The sequence below is a fragment of the Amphiprion ocellaris genome, chromosome 17 (assembly GCF_022539595.1).
Source record: "Amphiprion ocellaris isolate individual 3 ecotype Okinawa chromosome 17, ASM2253959v1, whole genome shotgun sequence".
Taxonomy (NCBI): Eukaryota; Metazoa; Chordata; class Actinopteri; family Pomacentridae; genus Amphiprion; species Amphiprion ocellaris.
This window is the reverse complement of record NC_072782.1, coordinates 2,602,996-2,624,231: the sequence shown is the minus strand read 5'-3', so window position 1 is coordinate 2,624,231 and position 21,236 is coordinate 2,602,996. Positions and strand designations below refer to the sequence as shown.

The following is a 21,236-nucleotide window of genomic DNA, read 5'->3' as shown; positions in this document are numbered from 1 at the left end:
TATTACATTAAAAAATGGACAATGAATGCAAAGATATCAGCACCAGGACCATCATAACATAGCAGGGCTAGTTGAGGAAACACTTACAGTAATTAAAAATATAGAGAAAATATTAATAAAACAGCAAGCTTAAAGATATAATAAAACCTTCATTCAGCTTTCCATAGGTTTTTAGTTTAGCTCAGGGGTGTTAAACATGCGGCCCGTCGGCCAAAAGCGGCCCTCCAGAGGGTCCAATCCGGCCCTCAAAGTGGAAAAATTACAGAGAAGACATTAACTGCAAATTGTAAATTAGTAAATCTATAAATTTAAAATCATTTCTAGACCATGACAAGTTGTTTTGATCATAAAGTAACATACCAGATTGCTTATTGTTCTTTTGTCATTTTGCGTCTCATTTTGTCAATATTTTGTCTTGTTTTTTGGTCTTTTGATTGTCAGAATACACTTTTTTGCACTAAAGCAAAGGGAAAATGTGAAGTTGTGGTTGTTTATAGGTTATTATGCTGTGATTTTACTGGTCACTGGAGATGAAATTGGGCTGAATGTGGAACTAACCTGAACTATCATGAATTTGACGCCTCTGTTTTAGCTAAATCCATCAGGTTCATGCTGATATTTAGTGATCAATTAGTGGTTCAGCCTCAGCCAGTCAGTGGTCGAATGAATCCAGGATTATTCCAGATTCCATGTTTGAGACGGGAACAGGCGTCTCCCCCACCCATGTGTGTTTCCCAGGCAGCAGAGACACATATGCTGAGGTGTGTGTTGTGACTGTAGTAGCGGGGGAGGCAGGGCTAAGCGATGGAGAGAGAGGGCGACGGAGGCAGGGGGAGGGGCTTGTTTATTTCTGTTGTGTTTTTTTTTAATGGTAACTGCGCCTCCTGAGCCCAGAGAGGAAGGAGAAAAAAAAACAGAAAAAGAAAAGCAGAGAGAAGGAGAAAGAGAGAGAGGAGAGAAAAGCTGGAGACAAGGGGATACAGATGATGATGATGATGATGATGATGATGATGGAGGGACGACGGTTTGCAACATGAGCAGCGACCGAGACACCGGAGATGAACACCGGGATGGACGGAGGACGCACGGATGGGTAGAGGCAGAGCGCGTGTCGGTCCGCCGCCCGTCGCCCAAACAATGAACGTGCTGTGGTCGCTCCCGGCAACGCATCGTCACGGCAACCGGAGCCAGAGGGGTGCGCACTGAGTGAGAATGGAAGGGAGATAGAGGAGGAGGAGGAGGAGGAGATAGAAAGAAAGATGGTGTCTTCTCCCGCTGTGTGGATCTTTCCGTGGTTGTTCTCGCTGCCTGGTCATGTGTGTCTGTGTGTGGTTGATGTGCGTTAGCGGCCGGCTGTCTGACACCATGATCTTCTGTAACCATCTAGGTGAATACAAGAAGGATGAGCTGCTGGAGGCGGCGAGGTGAGTACCACGACTCCTGCATGCTCTTTGTTTTCCTCTCCTCCGTCTGTTTACTTTCCTCCTTCCTCGCCTCCCTCCACGTTCCTCTTCACCTCGTCTCCCCCTTGTTTTTCCTCCACTTCCTCTCCACATTTTGCTCCTTTTTGAGTCTTGCATTTGTTGATTTTTTTTTGCTCCTCCTTTTTCCCACTCGGCTCCCACACTTTCTCAGGTGTTTTCAGATCAGCTCGGAGCTCGTGGACCAGAGACACTTGTACGTTTTGGAGGCATGTTGTGGTTGCAGGCAGTGCATGTGGGCAGTGTGTGTTTGTTTCCGTCTCTTGCATGTGGAAGTGGAATAGCTTTGGTTTGGGATTCTGTGTGGGTGGGTGAGCGCTCGATGCCTCAACAGCCCCCCCCCCCCCCCCCCCCCCACACACACACACACACACACACACACGCACACACACACACACACACATACATGCTCATAAGGAAGCAGCTGGCCTAACATAGCGTTACCCCGGTGTATTCTGGGGTCAGTAGGCTGTTTAAGTGTGAACTGTGAACCCGGTGTGGCTCTATCGCAGCTGAGCCACTCACTGCCTTGTTTTTTTTCAGAGGGAGATTTTATTCCCAGTCAAATAAACTCCCACACATGCTTATAGGATACTTTATTTTTGAAATAGAAGAACATTATAAATGTATGAAGGAAAAATATCAATAACTGTCCTTATATACCTTTTTCAAAGCAAAATCAGATTGAACTGCATTATTGGAACAAAAATATTACAGAAAAATGGACAAAAATGTCAGCAAATGAACAATAAAAGTGGGGATTCTTGTAGTTTATCAGCACAAGAAAGAAAACTTGGTGTGTGAAAGTGTTTTTTAGGTGTTGCAAAGCAAATCTGATTGTACAGTTTGGTATACCATACATCCCATTTGTGGATATATGACCCATAAAATCCAAAAAAATATTCTATATTAAACCAATTTAAATTAAAAAAAGAAGAAAATTCTGAATTTATGAAGGAAAAATATCGATAACTGTCCTTATGTACCTTTTTCAAAGCAAAATCAGATAAAACTGAATTATCTGAACAAAAATATTACAGAAAAATGGACAATGGATCCAAAAATGTTAGCAGCAGGACCATCATAACTAGTAATTAGTCTGCTAAGCAGGGCTAGTTGTGGAAACACTTAAAAAATGTGTAAAATATTTTTTAAAAACAAGCATTAGGGTATAATAAAACCTTCATTCAGACTTCCATAGGTGTTTATTTTAGCTAAATCCATATCAGAATTCTTCAGTTGAATCCTGACTTCTCCAAATTAACACTCACAGTCGTCTCTCAAGTCAAAGCAAAGTTTTACTTGCAGCAAAGAGTCAACATGAACAGAAGACATTCTGACAAAGGCAAGAAACAGCATAACTTTTATACAGGCACATCTTGGTTTGTGTTATCTCTAGTATCTCTAGTTTGGTTTCTTTTTACTGCGATTCATGGAAAAATCTGTCAAATAAATTCCCACACATGCTTATAGGATGCTTTATTTTTTTCCTCGCTAGGTTGTATAGCAGAATAATAACTACAGCGTGCACAGTGTGAGAGTAATGCAGTGCGCTGACAGAAAAGATGTAGTTGTTAACGTATATGACAGCCAGTAATGGGGATGTCGGCCTAGCAAGGCAGATCTGTGCCTTTAAGGCCGTCAGTGAGCCAACAACAGTCTGAGATGATCTGGAAAATGGTATTTTCCAGATCAGCAAATGGTATTTAGAAGATGCTTTAAATATACACAGCCTCTCTTTAAGTACAGTTCCTCCATGTAAGTACAAACGTGAGACTAAATCGCTGGTGTCAAACTCATCTTAGTTCAGGTTTCACATTCAGTGCAGTTTGATCTCCAGTGGACCGGACCAGTAAAATTACAGCATAATAACCTATAAATAACCACAACTCCTAATGTTTCCTTTGTTTTAATGCAAAAAAGTGCATTCTGAAAATGTTCACATTTAAGGAATTCTCTTTTTACAAAACATCATGAACAACCTGAAATATCTGAAGAAAAATAAGTTTAATTTCAGCAACATTCAGCCTCAGTTTATCATTTCCACATTACAACTTCTACAAAGGAACACATTTAGTCACAGATACCTGGAACTGAATGATATACGGTTTTACTTTATGATCAAAATGACAAAAGTTAGATAAAAAAAGACAAAAAAAACAACAAAAAAGGCAAAATATTACAAAAATAAGACGCAAAGCCACAAAAAACGGACAAACGACACCCACAAGACTAAAAAAGACACAAAACAACAAAAACACAAAACAATGAATAAAGCCAAACATAAAATGACAAAAATACGACAAAAAACACAAGCGAGACAAAATGAAGCACAAAAATGACAAAACGGCAAAACTTGAGACAAACAACAAAAGTCGGACAAAAAAAGCCCCCAAAAAACAAGACAAAATATTATAAGAAGGAGGCACAAAACGACAAAAGAACAATCTAGTATTTTACTTTATGATCTAAACAACTTGTCATGGTCTAGAAATGATTTTAAATTTATAGTTTTACTAATTTACAATCTGCAGTTAATGTCTTCGCTGTAATTTTTACACTTTGAGGGCCGGATTGGACCCTCTGGAGGGCCACTTCTGGCCCGCGGGCCGCATGTTTGACACTGCTTGTCTACAGACATGTTGGACACTGCTGGACTAAATCTTTTCCCATGACCTGTTTATTTAGTTGTTTAACCCACAGTTATTGATTTTTTTTGGCCACTTTGTGAAAGCACAGCACTCTGTGAACTCATATCGCCTCATAATGGTGAATATTCCAGAAAACAGTTTGTTTCTGTGTTTGCTTTTCGCCAGCTGCAGAGGCCAATATCTGGCTGTTTAGCTGCTAAATGCTCCGCTGTGATCCGCAGCTCATCGCTAAATTAGTTTTATCTGCTATTTGGTGCGGAGCAGGTAGTGTACAGTGGATTTATCAGGCTGTTCCAGTGAAAACAACCGTCATCTGTGGCTGAAACCGACGCTGATTAGAGCAGAGAGACTGAATGAAAACAGCGCTGTGTAACAAAACAATGAACTAAAAGACAATAAGATTATCACTGGTAGGCAAAGTTAAAATTAATTCACATTTTGTGTGGGTTGTATTGTGAGCAACCTCTTCCATTACATGATTTTGCTGCATTAAATATTGATCAAAGCAACTTTAGCCAGTCCAAATGTAAGTTTATGCAGCTGCAGATCTGTTTGTCTTGAAGCTTAAGTGATTTCCATGGGAATAATAGGATAAAAGATGTGAGAAACAGGTAAAACTTAAATGCTTTATCCAGACTTGTATTTTGTTTCACTGGCGAGGAGTCCCAAGTATTTATTCTCATCCCAAACGTCATGACTCAAAGCTTGTTAATTACGTAAAACTCACATCAGTAAAGGTGTGAATGTCTGTCTGGAGGAGGGATGACTCAAGGTGTTAATCGGTGGCAGGTACGTTGTTGCTGATTACACCTTTAAAATACCTCAGTTTTGGCTCAACGACAAACAAAAATGGGGTTCGGTTTACCCACAGGATCAAACACATTTAACCGAATCGACCACAGACTGTACATGAATGATAGAAGAGACGTAAACCTGCATTCTGTCTAACAGCCAGCAGGGGGCGATTCCTCTGATAATGAAACGACATCATGTTGTATAAAAGTCTATGGGAAGAATCCTCGATCTCCTACCTCAGTGAACGTTCACCTGACAAGTTTATGGTCTCAATTGTTTGTCTCAAGACTTTTTAAATACAATGTGTTAATTATTCGGTGAATTGTGGTCCCTTTCAAAATTCAATAGATGCTGTAAGAAGATGTGATCTTGATCAGGGCTTCCTTGTGATCGACCCCTTGCTTGTTACATTTGGTTTCAAAAGACCAAGATGATGATGTCTTATCAGTTCCTCCAGGATTTTGCGGACTTTTTTTTCAAGATTGTTGCGTCCTAAAATGCCTGAATTTGCGGCAGCATTTCTAAAAGTTAGCGATGCAAGTTGTGATGTTTTAAATGTATTTGTTGCGATGAAATTGCGGGAGACAGTGACAGTTCCTGAAAAGTTGCGTTTCTTCCAGCTTTTAGAACATGTTTAAACATTTTCATTGACAATATTTATTCCTAAACTAATTATTTAACGCTCCAACTAGGGATGTCTGATAATATCGGCCCCATATTGGCATAAAAATGTAATATCTGTCAATATCGTTATCGTTTTTTGTTTGCCTAGCATGAAAACCGATAAAATAATGCCTGGATTTCACCGATATTTACCGGCTCATAGAGGGAGGGAGAGTGTGAACTGTTGTTTGAGACAAATAAAAAAAAACTAAAGAAGGCATAAATTTGGAATTTTTTCCATAACTTAAGTTGAAGTAGTTTTCTTATTTTGCTCAGACAATGTTTCCATCTGAAAGCCTTGTTGCATCTGAGAATGCATCCAATGGGACATCACAATAAAATCAGGCATGATGTGTTAATTCCACCACACGAGATTTGTGATGTTACCTAAAATTAGTTCAATAGCCCACATATATCGGTATCGGTTGATATCAGATTCGGAAAATGAGAGTTGGACATGATCGGCATATCGGTTACTGGCAAAAAAGCCGATATCGGACAACCCTAACTCCAACCCATTTCCACCACCTGGCACACCATGGTGGGAAATTAGCAGCAGCCAGATACTGGTTGTGTGGTTGGTAGATTTCAGGCACTAAATGATCATTTACTATTGAATGAATCATATTTGGACATATTTGTCAGTGGCTTAAAAAGTTAATTTCACATCCTGGTGTTCACACACACGGTCACGGCTTGTCACGTCAGTTAATTAATCTAACTTTCCTTCATTCTTTCAGCTTCCGTCACGGTGATTTGTCTGGTCTGTGGTTCGCTCCTTTCAGACACTTTCCTAATATGTTTGGTGGTATAAAATTGTTTGTCAGTCCATGATTTTCATTTATATTCCACCACAATATTGCACAGGTCTAAAACAGTTTAGCACTGCTTTGGTGAAGAACATCAGGAAATTGTTTTGCAGTAATTTTTTTTTGTAAATGAGAGACATTAGAATGGGATATGTCTGCATCTTCAAACCATAAACAAGGAATTGAATTCGGTGGCGTACGTGCGTTACGTTTGCGCTGGGGACTGCTATGATTGGTGGAACTCATGGGAGGCGGGGCAAGATTGCGGAAAAGTTGCGGAGATTGGACAAAATTAATTCACAGAGATTGGTTGAATTTGTGTTGCAATCGCAACATCGCGAATTCCTGCAGGGATTGTTTTATTGTCAAACTTAAAGTTTCAAAACATTATTCGACAAACCGATGGGTGACGTCCATCTTTTAAGTACAGTCTATGGAACAGTTGCATTTTGGCTGCAGCACAGGTTCCACAGTCATGTCCAGTAGATGGCAATAAAGTTCTTGAATCTTAAATGGCAGTTTCTGCCAACTCTTTTCGAATCGAGGCTTCAAGCTTCTGCTGAAATCCAGCCGATGTCCATGTTGCACTAAAAGCTGACATGACCAGACAATAAACTTGTTCTATTTTTACTGATTTTGTATGCACCTACCAAAGGCACCAATGTTGCCATGATCCCCGTTTGTATCAGACTAGAATCTGGTTCACACTGGGAATCAAATTTTGGGGTCTGATTCAACATATGTCTGGTTGAAATTCGCAAACGAGAATCGAACCAGTTCTCTGCCAGTCAGAAAGCACTCAGTGTGGTGCATTCTGGTGTTATGGACATGGTGATAGTACGAAGCAGAGACGTATCCTAGAGTTTGACTCTATATTGAACAACTATCAGAGTGATACGGAGGGATATTGAACTCTGCAATAAAGCCAACAATCATAATAACGGTCATACACTGACAAAAGTCAAACAATTTTTACCTTTTCTATTGCTTCTGTCTCTTGACTAGTTTCATATCATGACGTCCGTACATCTGTTAGACAGGTGCACATCCAAACACAAACTTAGAACACCATGTCCTCCGCCCCTGTTAAATCCTAAAGATGTGGTCTGCATCAGAATGAAGTCTCTCGTGTTTGGTAACAGCCGAGCAAAAGAAAGAAAAAGAGATGATAGTGATTATTGGATATAAAGACGGAGAGGAAGAAACTGTGGAGAGCTGTGGTAAATAACAGTGAAAGAAGATACAAAGATAAAGGGATCGAGTGCGAGGGATGGGAGATAATAGCGTTTGGAATGGAGGAAAACAACAGTGACAAGACTGAGAGGAGATGTAGAGTTCAAACTAGAAGACAGGGAGGATGTGAATGTCTTTTTTTTTGGGTGGAGAGTGAAAATTACAGAAACAAAGAGAAGGGAAGAGAGGCCCAATCGAAAAAACAAAAGTAAAAAGAAGAGAGCGAGAAGAGAAAGGGGAACATGGAAGAATAAGACAATAATCCTTTTTTCAACCCACTGACAGCTTCTTCCTTTACGGCTGTCATGGGGATGATGGTTGGATTGGCCGCTGCCTTGGCAACACTTCCTGGTGGCCGTCCAATGCCAGGGCAGCGAGCCTAAGAACCAGGAAACACCGAAAAACAACACGGACAAAATATTAACTCCTCTGTAGCTAGGCCAAAGGGCTTTCTCTAACAGCTTCTCTTGGTTTGGTTGCAGTCAGGTTCACAGGAAAACACATACACACACACACGCACGCTCACACACACACACACACACACACGCACACACACACACACACACACAGCCGTCAATCCATCCTGCAAATATTTTATTTCGGTCTGTTTCTGCAGATGAAATTTCCCAGGCTTTTCCCTTCAGTCTCAATCTTCTTATCTCATTTTTCCTCATTTTCTTTCCCCCCCACTCTCCCGCTGAGGAACAGTGCTAATCCTCTGTGGTTGTTTTCTATCTCGTGTGTGTGTGTGTGTGTGTGTGTGTGTGTGTGTGTGTGTGTGTGTGTGTGTGTGTGTGTGTGTGTGTGTGTGTGTGTGTGTGTGTGTGTGTGTGTGTGTGTGCGCACACGTTTGCAGGAGTGGAAACGAGGAGAAGTTAATGGCCTTGCTCACGCCGCTCAACGTCAACTGCCACGCGAGCGACGGCCGCAAGGTAAGACGCAGCAACGAAAGGAATGTCAATAGGGTTCCAGAACCAACCGAATGCTGGTTTTATTATTATTTTTTGTCGTTTTTGAACAGGAAAGTGCAACGAATACTGTTACTGGCAGCTGTGGGCCTTGGCTGTATCAAATAATCCACCAGCAGGCATTAGTGGCCCGTCTTCACTGTCAGTCATTAAAATTAATAAATGGAGACACAAACCCTTCAGTGAATAAATTAGTACTTGTGCTGAACAATAGCGCTGCACAGCAACATGCAAAACACAGTCAGACTCAGGGACGACTCTTTTACTGTCCCTGAGACCAAACAAAAAAGAATAACGATGGCACAGAATGCATTTTGAGTGTCAGTTTTTCTCCCTTTTTCAGCTGATTGAGGAACATCAAACGGTGGAGATGCTATCGTGTTTGCTTGTGTATCACTGCAGTTAATCACATTTAATCATTTCTTCAAATAAATTAGCTTTGCATAGTGGGAAGACATTAGCTGTAATTTGACACAATTCCTGATGCTGCTCCGTAGTAAATGCTTTCATGCACAGGGCTGAGTATGGCTTTTATTTTGAAGGAAGAACAGGTTACCTACAGACTGCAAAACAATGTGGATGCAACCACGGTTTGTGGGCTCACGTTTGAAGCGTTGTGTTTAGAACTTGCACATCACAATCCTGGTTTTTCGCAATCGAACATGACAAGCAAGGGGTGGAGCTTACTAAAGAACATTATACTTGGCTATACAGGAGGTCCTTGACTTACGCTGGAGTTCCGTTCCTACAGACTGACGTAAGTCGATCTTCGCCGTAAGTCGGAACTTCAGTGAAAATGTAAACAAAGCCGTTACATGCATCACGATATCGATGATTTTACATATTTGTACAACTACAGTAACGAAAACAGTTGTTAGCTCACACTGAAACACAACTCGGTAGGAAAATACCGGTGAAAATGTAAACTGTAAGTCTGATTTGTGCTTGGGAGTGAATATAGCATAATCCAATGTGACGGCAAATGTAAATAAAGCCGTCTTATAGCGCCGCGTGACGACTTATTCGTCCACTCTGCTCGCTAACTAGTTCCACTGAACCAGTTCCAGTGTAACAACAAAACGGTGTACGTTAAACCGAGGACCGGCCCGTAATCAGTTCCGACTTAACGACGAAACCACATAAGTCGAGGACGTCGTAAACCGAGGACCTCCTTTACTTTCGCAACTTGTTAATCACAAGGTACCTGTGCCCTAAAGCTTATCCTCCTTTTTCCTGTAATTCTTTCTAAACGGGATCATAATTTACAAAATAAACCCAATGCGAAGTTAGAAGAGACTTGAAACTAGCAATTGAGACCATTAACTTATTAAGAAAACGTTTACTGATGGAGCAAAACAAGTGAGAAGTAGGGTCATTTTCTCTACACAGACTACTTTTTGCAATTAGCAAAGTTACCCCCCTGCTGCAGGTTTAAGCCACTTCTGCATTCACTTTGTTTAGGCTGTGTTCATCTTTTATATGATGTTTACTGGGTCACCTTTTGTACAGAGGCATTGAAGTATCCCTATAAAACATCGAATATCAAATCTGAAGTTCAAATCAGCTGTTATTTAACAAAATAACTCAAAAATGGTAACTGGCAGTGTGGTGAGACCAAACTAGATTGACAGTGAACACCCCCCAAACTGCTTTCTTTGTCTAAGTTGCTGCTAAATCCTGGCAAAGTTGGCATTTATCAAACCCCAGATGTAAGAAAACGTCCAGCAGTTACTTCCAAATGTGGTGGAGGCTTCCATTTTGAACTCTGAGCTGCTAGAAATGAAAACCAGCAAGAAGAGAACAGTAAAAGAAGTCTTTTATGTAAAATAACCAGCACTGCTCCAACACTGGCAGAATTTTTTGTCTTTATATATGAAACGTTCCCTCAGACTGAGAAAATGTTTTTATGCCTCCATAGCGGTGGCAGCTGTGGATGGAGGTGTTCTGCTTTTGTTCTATTCTAGTGAGCTTTATATCTCAAGAATGCCTCGAGAGAATTTCTTCACATTTGGTACAAATAATCACTTTCTCACAAAGATGAACTGGTTAGAATTTGTCAAAGATTAAAAGGTCACTGTGACCTCACAAACATGTTTTCGTCCATAACTAAAGAATTAATTCGCTCTTTATGACAAAGTTTCTCTCAAACCTCCAATAGAATGAAATAATGATGACATTTTATATCTAAAAGGCCAAAGTTTAACTTCCCTGTGGGGTTATAATGTTCTGCAAAAACACTTTTTTGGCCGTTATTCAACACCATAACTCAGAAACAGAGTGGGAAATTCTGACCATATTGCACATTTAGTCAGATAGTGAGTTGGTAATGCTGTATGTTGGGTATAATAATGGTGAATTAATTTCATCCTCATCTGGCACAGAGGGTCAGACTGATTGCCTAAATTTTCTTTGCCGTGAATACTGTGTATAAGACAGGAAAGTTAAGTGCTCATTTTATTTAGTCCAGTATTTATGCAAGCAAAAATAGAATCAGTTAAAAACTGGCATAACGGATTTTTATTTTGGTCAAAAGTTTGTTTCCTACGCTTGTTTTTCCCTTATTTTGTTCATTTTTGAAGCAGAGGTAGTGGTTCTGGTAATGTCTGTGCTGTGAAATGAGATCTTATATCTGAAAACCATGACAAGGGAGACAGTTGGGTACTACTAGTTCTTTAAGGGACCAATATTTACTCAAATCTAGGAAGAAAATTAGAAAAAAAAGAAATGTGTAGACTGAGAGCGAATGAGATGGTGCTGTGTTGAAGGACACAACATACTAAAGATGGTTTCCTTCAATTTAAGTTGTATTTTAATGTTACTACTGATAGTTTCAACAACATGCAAAACTAAAACATGAACATTTGTAAAGAAATATATTTAAAAATAACTGATAACCCAGCGTAATCCTCCCTTTGTTTCTGTCATTCAAAAACCAAAAAGCAATCTTTAGGTCAACAGAGGGCAGGAGAGGTGTTCGTAAATGCAAACTGTAAAGAAACGGTGGTGTTTGTATAGATCTTAAATGTGTGTTTGTACTGCTTTGAATCAGCAGTCATAGTCTCTATGTTGTTTTCTAGAAAGTATTCACAATTGTACACGTCGATATAGTGATGTTTCATTTTGCCCCCAAAATACACTTCCTCAGAGTCTTCACCAGATATATTATGTGAATTTTGACAGACATTAATCTAAAACTGCAAATTAGTTTTCAACAAAGGTTAACCGAGGCGAATTAGATGTTTCTGAAGTGAACTTAATCATGAAAATAAGCAACAACCTGCTGGACGGCATGTGGAGCTGAAGCCCTCCAGGAGCTGCACTGACCTGTGAGCCAGCTGAGGTCGGACTTACAGCTCATTTAAAGTACGATCATCCAAAAATACATTTATTCCTGTGATTGTTTTGAATTAGTTTAGATTTAAATTTAAATTTGGACCAGTTCCTCTTCTGAATTAAGAACTATCAAAATGTGGGTTAATTTCCAGCGCTGTCATGCACAAAGCCCAGCATATTGAAAGCAGTTTAGTGAACTGGAATGAGTTTCTGTGAGTCACTTGCGTTGGTCACCTCTGTGCTACGAGGAGTGTGTATCCTATTAAACTGTATGTTCTACTCGCTTGAATAATAGCAAGGTTAGCAGAGAGTTTAGCCAAGGTCAGCAAAGGTTGCAGTTAATTCCGCTCTCATTAGTTTGCAGAGGATACAGTAAGACTTCGGGGCTTGAAAAAGCGCCAGGCTTTCTAAATGAAATACCAGGTAAAACACAAAAAGTACACTCGCTTGCAGAGAAAAGTGCTGTATTATGTCCTGTTCACTTAATAGAAATTATTTTGTGACTGCAGCATCCCCGGTTGCGTCCGCAGGGAGTCCTGAGCCTCAGTTTGAGCTCCACTGCGTTACAGCAGCACGTCTGGCTTATGACTGATTAGTCCCTCGGATGAATAACTGGAAGGAAAAACAGCTACTCTCTAGTTTTGTATTTTCTAGCTTTAGATGAAGTAATCCCCGTAGTCCTCTGTGTTGCTGTTCTCCAACCTGACAGAAGCAAAGACTGCTGTTGAACCTGTTTTTCTTTGAGAGCAGAGTGAAATTGAAGCTCCACTTGGCAGTGACGATTGTCCAAACATGTTTTTGGGTCCCTCTTGTGTTCTCGTGGGTGTCTCTATTGGGCTTTTGCTCTAAAATGTTATTCTTCCTGGAGTGGGAAACGACTTGTGAAACTTCTGAAACTAAAAGCCAAACCCAAAAAACTCAAGCTTTGGTTTTCTTTCAGGGTGAGTCACCCCGCCTTTAAAAACAAGATGGCCTCCTTTCAACTAATGGCGCTTTTCCACCAGCACCTACTCGGCTCAGTTTATGAGGTTTTCCATTAGGATGTAGTACCTGGTACCAGCTACTATTTTAGTGACTACTGGGCCGGGGTTCCAAGCGAGATGAGTGGAGCCGATAATGTGACGTCTACAGAGTGCAGGACACTGATTGGACAGGGAGTGACGACACACGAGACCTGTACTGTGGACAAATGAAGAGGTAGAGACTTTTCTGTCTTTGGTGGCGGACCAAAGAATACAGAGGGAGCTGGACGGTGCGACTCACAACGAGAAAGTTTATCAGGAGGTCTCTAAGTGGATGGCCGCCCACGGATAAAGCAGGACAATGGAGCAGTGTCAGGAGAAGCTGGAAAAGGTGAGAAGTGACTATCCGTCCATCAAGGACCACAACGGTTGGAGTGGGTCAAACCGGAGGTGCTGGAAGTGGTTTAGCCAAATGGACACCATTTACAGGCACCGACCGGCGAGCAGTGGGAGGAAGAGTGGCCTCGACTCCACCGCTGCATTATTGGAGACCATGTTGGAGGACGGTGAGTGTTTGTGAATCCACCCACGATGAGGTGGAACTCAACTGTAATGGAAAACGACCTAAACCGAGTCGAGCCGAGTAGGTGCTAGTGGAAATGTGCCTTCAGAGATCGGTTGGGTCGCAGACATTTGTGTTTTTTTCAGAAATCAGATTCTTGTAATTTAGTGGTTAGGAAGGCAGATATTTTATCTGTTGCTATGACAATTGCTGGGATAACCAGGGAGCCACAGAGAGCCTTAAACCCTCTGCTCTTGCTAACTTGTCATATAAACGCTACAACAGCCTTGAGGAAGCTCTTTCCTCTAATTACGGGTGCTTCGGTGTTGTTGATGATGCTCAGCTGCAGCTTGGATCCATCATATCGCTGCCATATCCATAATTATGAGAGCGCATCCTCTTGATATTATCTATGCAGGTGGCCTGATACCCTGAGGGAAAACTGTGTCATTTGAAATTCTTCGGAGATGCGGGGGACAAACACAAGAGATCATTGAGAGGCGCAGGAATTTAATGGGCCATAAGCAGATGAATGCCATCATTTCCAGAATGTATAAATTGTGCTCAAACAGATATTGAAATGACCTCTGAGGCTCAATCTGTATTTGTAATGCTCTTTAATTGCTCAGACTGGGGGCAACCATGCACGGTAGATGGAATATATTCACAGCGATGCAGTTTCATCCTTGTTATGGTCTTAGGGTAATTTAATGGGGCACTGCTGACAGAAATTACAGAGACTTCTGCTTATAAAATATAGATATTAGATGAAAGTGAGGGGCAACAAAAACTTTTGCGCTTGTCATCCTTGTCCTTGTTGGACTGTAGTGTAGAAAATAGGTAAATATTCACATTTATTACCAAAAACAGACACAAATCTTCAATATCTTCACAATATCTAAAGTAAATAAGTAAGCAAATGAATGCGTATCATTTAAATCTACCCACAGACTTTTTAAAAAAATGTTGCTTTATCATAGAATTCTAATAAGTACTGAATAATTCACACACATAAGCAAAAGTTTCCGTATTTAATTCATGCAGATGAGCGAAGTAAATGTGAAAAATCATTTAACAGCACTTTTTTTTTTTTTTTTTAAATAATTCAATAAATTAAATGTGGGCATCTATCCTCATAAACAAGAGTGAACATCCCTTCCAGAAAGCAGACAAATGGCTTTGCGGACGCTAACGATAATCACGGGGAAAACAGAGCGAGGCGGAATCCTAATGATTGATAATAATGATGCTTCTCTTAGAATTAAACAAGAGCCACTTCCTCCTCTTTCGGCCTCTTCTTCGTCTCGTTCTCGGTTTCGGTTTAATTAGAAACAGCACTAGGTGCTCCGTCTCTCCCTCCTCGGTATCGCAGAACCTCTCTCATAAACAAACTCGGATCTGGAGCGTAAATGTTGATTACAGATGAAGAATTAAAAAGGCTCTGCTTGTGCACAACATACAAGAGACTGTGTGAGCAAAAGTATGTGGATGGTGTGTGTTCAGGTAGGACTGGAGGAACTCATTTTGACCCTTTAACCAGCTGTCAGTATGTTTGATTCATTAATTGATTGATTAATTCTTGCTCTGGAGGAACACAACATTTAGTCACAGCTATCTGGAACTGAATGATATCAGATTTTACTTGATGATCAAAACTACAAAAGTCAGACAAGAAACAAAAACAAGACAAAATATTTCAAGAATGAAATGCAAAATGATAAAAAATGAGACAAACGACACGAAACAAGCCAAAAAAGAGACAAAAAAATTGCCAAAAAGTTACAAAGCGACAAAAAATGAAGAAACGACAAAAATGAGACAAAAAATGACAAAAAAGTAGACAAAAGACACAAAACACTGAATGAAGCAAAACACAAAATGACAAAAATGAGACAAAAAACACAAGTGAGACAAAAAGGAAACACAAAACGACAAAAAATGAGTCAAATGACATGAACCAAAGCAAAAAAGAGAAAAAATTAGACAAAAAAGTTACAAAGCGACAAAAAAATGTACAATTGACAAAAACGAGACAAAAAATTACAAAAGCGAGAAACAAAATGACAAAAAATAGACCAACAACACAAATGAAACAAAAAAATACAAAATGACACAGACAATACATAAAACAACGAAAAAAGCAAAACACAAATTTAAAAAAAATAAGACAAAAAAATACAAGCGAGACAAAAAGGAAAGAAAATGACAACAACCAAAAACAAAACAACAAAAACATGAGACAAACGACAAAAGTCAGACAAAAAGCAACAGAAACAAGACAAAATATTACAAAAATGAGACACAACATGACCAAAGAACAATCTAGTATTTTACTTTACGATCTAAACAACTTGTCATGATCTCGAAATTATTTTAAATGTATAGTTTTACTAATTTACAATCTGCAGTTAATGTCTTCTCTGGAATTGTTACACTTTGAGGGCCGGATTAGACCCTCTGGAGGACCGCTTTTGGCCCGCGGGCCACATGTTGGACACCCCTGGTTAACATGCCAGCACTCACACAGCTGCAGTTGGCACAAACCCCCCGTAGCCAGAAAAGTTTTTCCCAAATGTACCTCAGAAGGGACAATTAGAAGAATGAAACTCAGCCCAGTGTTGGGGAAACAGAAGCAGTCGGGGCTGCAGATGAGGACGAGCTGGAACAGAAGGAACAAAAAACAAAAAACAAGCAGCGCTGGTCGTGTGGGCACGCTGCTGCAGCTTTGGTGTACACACTACAAAGCAGGATCTGCAATTACTGCAAGAAAGGAAAAGAGAAAGCACAACCAATTTGTTTCAGCAACTTAAAAACAAGCGTGTCACAGAATATGCAGAGTGAAAGGAGTTATTTACTCTTTTATTTTATTTCCTCAAGGTAGAGTAGAAGAGAGTCTGTCTTTATTGTCCACCGGGGCAGAAATATTTCTAAAACCCAGTGGATATGATGATAAAATCCTCCTTCCAGAGATATGCATTTTGATACAAGAGGACTGCAGCACAGATTTTACTGTAAAAGAAGCAAAACAATGTAAAGATTTGCAATTTTTTTACGATTGTACGTCAAATAAATGATACTCAGGCTCCAAATCTATGATTTACTGCATAATGCACAGTGCAAATAATTTAAAAATATTGACGTAAAGAATAGATTGTGTGCAGGGGTGCATTTAAAACATAATGAATCATTAGTAAATGTGACAATTAAACAATTAATATGGATTTTAGCTGCATTCAAATATCCACATGCTTTTGGATCGGGCCTTATTCTGGTCTGTTTTTCCCTCCACAGCTCCAGTTTGGAGCTTCTTGTTCTTTTCACCCTGCTCTATAATATAGCCGCCTCTGTGTGTGTGTGTGTGTGTGTGTGTGTGTGTGTGTGTGTGTGTGTGTGTGTGTGTGTGTGTGTGTGTGTGTGTACGTGCACACACTCAGATGATTGAGGACCCATCAGAGTGGGATATTATTAACACAGCTGAGTGGAGAGTGTTATCAAGCTGCCTCTGTTGAAACCTACCGCTTACTCCCATACACACAGACACACACAGACACAGACACACACAGAAACACACACGCACACACAGACACACACACACACACACACACACACACACACACACACACACACACACACACACACACACTGGTGTCTTCCTATCTGTGTGAGGACTCTCCCTGACAGTGCATTCCTTCGCCCTCCATCCCTCCCGTCAACCATCACAGCTACATATCCGACTTTAACCCTAAACCAGGGGAGTCAAACTCATCTTAGTCCAGGTTCCACATTCAGCCCAGTTTGATCTCCAGTGACCAGTAAAATCACAGCATAATAACCTACAAATAACCACAACTCTGTCATATTTTGTCTTGTTTTATCTTTTGTCTGACTTTTGTTTTTCACGTTTTTGTTGTTTTGTATTTCTTTTTTGTCTCGCTTTTGTTTTTTGTCTCATTTTTGTCATTTTGCGTTTTGCTTTTTTCACTGTTTTCTGTATTGTTTTTGTTGTTTCACGCTTTTGCCATTTTTTTGTCCCGTTCGTAACTTTGTTGTCAATTTTTTTGTCACTTTTTTGTTTTATTTTTTGTTGTTTGTCTAATTTTTTGTGATTTTGTGTCTCATTTTCGTAATATTTTGTCTTGTTTTTGCTGTTTTGTGTGTTTTTTAAAGTAAAATACTACATCATTCAGTTCCAGATAGCTGTGACTAAATGTGTTCCTTTGTAGACACTCTGTGATCTGGAAGTTGTAATGTGGAAATGATAAACTGAGGGTGAATGTTGCTGAAATTGAACTTATTTTTCTTCAGAAATTTCAGGTTGTTCATGATGTTTTGTAAAAAGATAATTCCTTAAATGTGAACATTCTTGCACTAAAACAAAGGAAAGATTAGGAGTTGGGGTTATTTCTAGGTTATTATGCTGTGATTTTACTGGTCACTGGAGATCAAACTGGGCTGAATGTGGAACCTGAACTAGATGAGTTTGACACCCCTGATGTAGAGGATCATTTATAATTCTAGACAGATGATAAACTCGGAGGAAAGACTCCTACAAACAGCTGGAAGCAACAAAATGAACTTACATTAATTATTGGTAAACATCCCTAATCTGAGCTTTTAGTCTTTCTTTCCATAGCAGTAAAGTTAAATTTTTATGGAAGATATCAGTTTAATAGGAAGAAGATGTCTGTCTTATATCTTTTGTTAGGGTTTTGGACCAATATTGGTGCTAAAATGTCTGAAAAAATCTTCCCCAAATCACTTCACAGAACTCAAAGGTTTGTCGCTTCTTCCTGTTAATGTGACTGGGTTTTATTCAGACTTGTGTTAAAATTGATACAGAAGTATTTCTAGGATCAAGCTTGGAGGATTGCCGTTGTTTTATGGGAAAGTGACCAACGTACTAATTCAGACATGAAGCTGATACATTCAGATAAACAGACAGGAAATGGGTTTCAGTTTTTTACATGTTCTTTCTTATACCTTCAGCTGTAGTTACAACCAGCAGTCGTCTTGTTAATTCAGTTTTCTCTGTGATTTTCGTTGCAAGTTTCAGATTCTACCGCGGTGCGCCTGTTGTGAAATGTGGGTTTGTTTGTGTGCGTGTTTGGGAGTATTTTGAATTTTGGATGTACATCTTAGCAGCGCGAATCATCACCCACTCGTGTCCTCGTTGGCACGAACATCAAAGAAGCAGACAACCGAAGAGCAAGACCAAGATTCAGATTGACGGGGAGAGAGGATAGAGACGGTGTTTATCGTCCCCGTTGGATGAAAAGCTTCAGAAGGGAACTTTTCAGGAACAGAACAATGGATTTACTAGGCCTGTGTTTGAAATGTAGTTTTTAAAGACTAATAGGTCCCACAGTATTTTCTACCATTTGAACACCATGCTATATTTCAGTTTGTTTTTGCAGTTTGACGTAGTGTTTACTGAGAATGCCCCAAAGCAAAATCTAGTGGGGATCGTTAGTCATCAAACGAGTCGAAAATATATCCAATTATAATAGGTGGGCCAATATATAATACACAAAAGTGACTCAGTGAGACACAAAATTGTCATAAAAAGAGACAAAATGACCACAAACAGACTGATAATGACCAAAAATGACACAGAGAGACACAGACTGAAAGAAAAACACAAAATGGCTTAGTGAGACAGATAATTATCATGTGAAGATAAAAAATGACGAGGCACATAAAATAACTACAAAAAGTTGCAAAATGACCACAAAAACACCTAAAATGATCCCAGATTCAAAAATGCACAAATGACCACAAAAACACCTAAAATGATCACAGATTCAAAAATGCACAAAATGACCACAAAAAGACCTAAAACGCCCACAAAATGCACTGAAAATGACCAAAAAAGAAACTAAATGAGCACAAACACAGGCAAAACAACCACAAAAAAACACAAAATGACCACAAAAACACCTAAAATGACCACAGACAGACCGAAAATGGCCACAAAAAGGCACAAAATGACCACAAAAATGCACAAAATGACTACAGAAAAACACAAAATGCTTCAGACAGATAATTACCATTTTGTAAAGACACAAAATGACGACTGCAAATTGCAAAATGACCCAAAAAATTCACAAAATGATAACAAAAAGACCTTAAATGCCCACAAAACGGTCTGAAAATGACCAAAAAAGAAACAAAATGAGCACAAGCACACACAAAACAACCACAAAAAGACATGAAATGACCACAAAAACACATAAAATGACCACAAACAGATTGAAAACGACCACAAAAATGCACAAAATGACCACAAAAATTCACAAGATGACCACAAAAACGCATAAAATGACCGCAAAAAGACCTAAAACCCCCACAAAACAGTCTGATAATGACCAAAAAAGAAACTAACTGAGCACAAAGACACAAAACAACCACAAAAAGACACAACATGGCCACAAAATGCACAAAATGACCACAGAAAAACACAAAATGACTCATTGAGACAGATAGTTATCATATAAAGACATATATAGTCACCTTGGAAAAATGTAAATATTGATTCTGTTTTCCCTCCAATTTTCAATCAAAATTTTCAGTTTCTTTTTAATATTTATTGCATTGTAAGTTTGTTAAACTGCACAAGATGTTTTTGTCTTAGTTCTCCCGAATTCTGGCCGTGATTGTGCTGTTTATGTGGAGCTGCTGGACTTCATATCGCAGGAAAAAATGAGTTAAAATGTGAACAGAAGAAACTGCTTCGGATTCAGATGGTTATTATCGTAGACACAAACTATCTACAATGAAAAAACATAGCAGAGACAACATCCAAGTTTCTGTTAGTGCATGAGTCCCTCCCTTTGAAACCGTCGGCCTTCCCTGCTTCCATTAACAGAGAACGACCTCCCACATCGCATCGTAAAAGCTAAAGTTCAGTTCAGAGTTCAGCCGGCGCTGCAAGAAACCAAAGAATTTCAAAGCGGAGTGTTTTATTCATGATATTTAGCTAATTTATGTGCTCTCGCTTCATTTGGGCTCAGTGTGAGTCTCTGCTGCTGTTTCGTGGCTCACCTCTGCTTCTCGTTCGCTCCACTGTTGTTCTGTTTCTTCCAATTAACTACAGGTTCAAGGAAAAGCAGAATGCTTCTTATTTCTTTAGATGTTCCATCTGAATCACTTAACATATCAAGTATATTCAACTATACTGCTGATTTTCTGATAAACTACTTGAAGCAGGGGTGTCAAACATGCGGCTCGTGGGCCAAAAGCGGTCCTCCAGAGGGTCTAATCCGGCCCTCAAAGTGTAAAAATTCCAGAGAAGACATTAACTGCAGATTGTAAATTAGTAAAACTATAGATTTAAAATAATTTCTAGACCATGACAAGTTGTTTTGATCATAAAGTAAAATACTAGCTTGTTCATTGTTCTTTTGTCATTTTGTGTCTCATTTTTGTAATACTTTGTCTTGTTTTTGTTGTTTCTTTGTCTGACTTGTCATTTATCTCATGTTTTTGTTGTTCTTACTGGTTTTTGTCGTTGTTTCCTTTTTGTCTCACTTGTGTTATTTGTCTATTTTTTGTCGTTTTGTTTCTCGCTTTTGTCATTTTTTGTCTTGTTTGTGCCATTTATCGCTTTGTAACTTTTTTGTCTTATTTTTTGTCTCCTTTTTGTTTTGTTTCGTGTTGTTTGTCTCATTTTTTTCATTTTGTGTTTCAGTTTTATAGTATTTTGTCTTGTTTTTGTCATTTTGTGTTTCCCTTTTGTGTCGCTTGTGTCTTTTTGTCTTATTTTTTGTTATTTTGTTTCTT

The 21,236-nt window shown here is 39.4% G+C and overlaps 1 protein-coding gene across 1 annotated transcript in view; it reads left to right on the top strand.

Annotated features, from left to right (window-relative positions):
- The window catches only part of LOC111571154 (poly [ADP-ribose] polymerase tankyrase-1-like), a 166,111-nt gene that overhangs the window by 55,331 nt on the left and 89,544 nt on the right, over positions 1-21,236 (top strand). The window contains exons 5-6 of the mRNA XM_055004022.1: positions 1,388-1,424; positions 8,489-8,564. Coding sequence (XP_054859997.1) covers positions 1,388-1,424; positions 8,489-8,564 — 113 coding nt within the window. The remainder of the gene's footprint in view (positions 1-1,387; positions 1,425-8,488; positions 8,565-21,236) is intronic.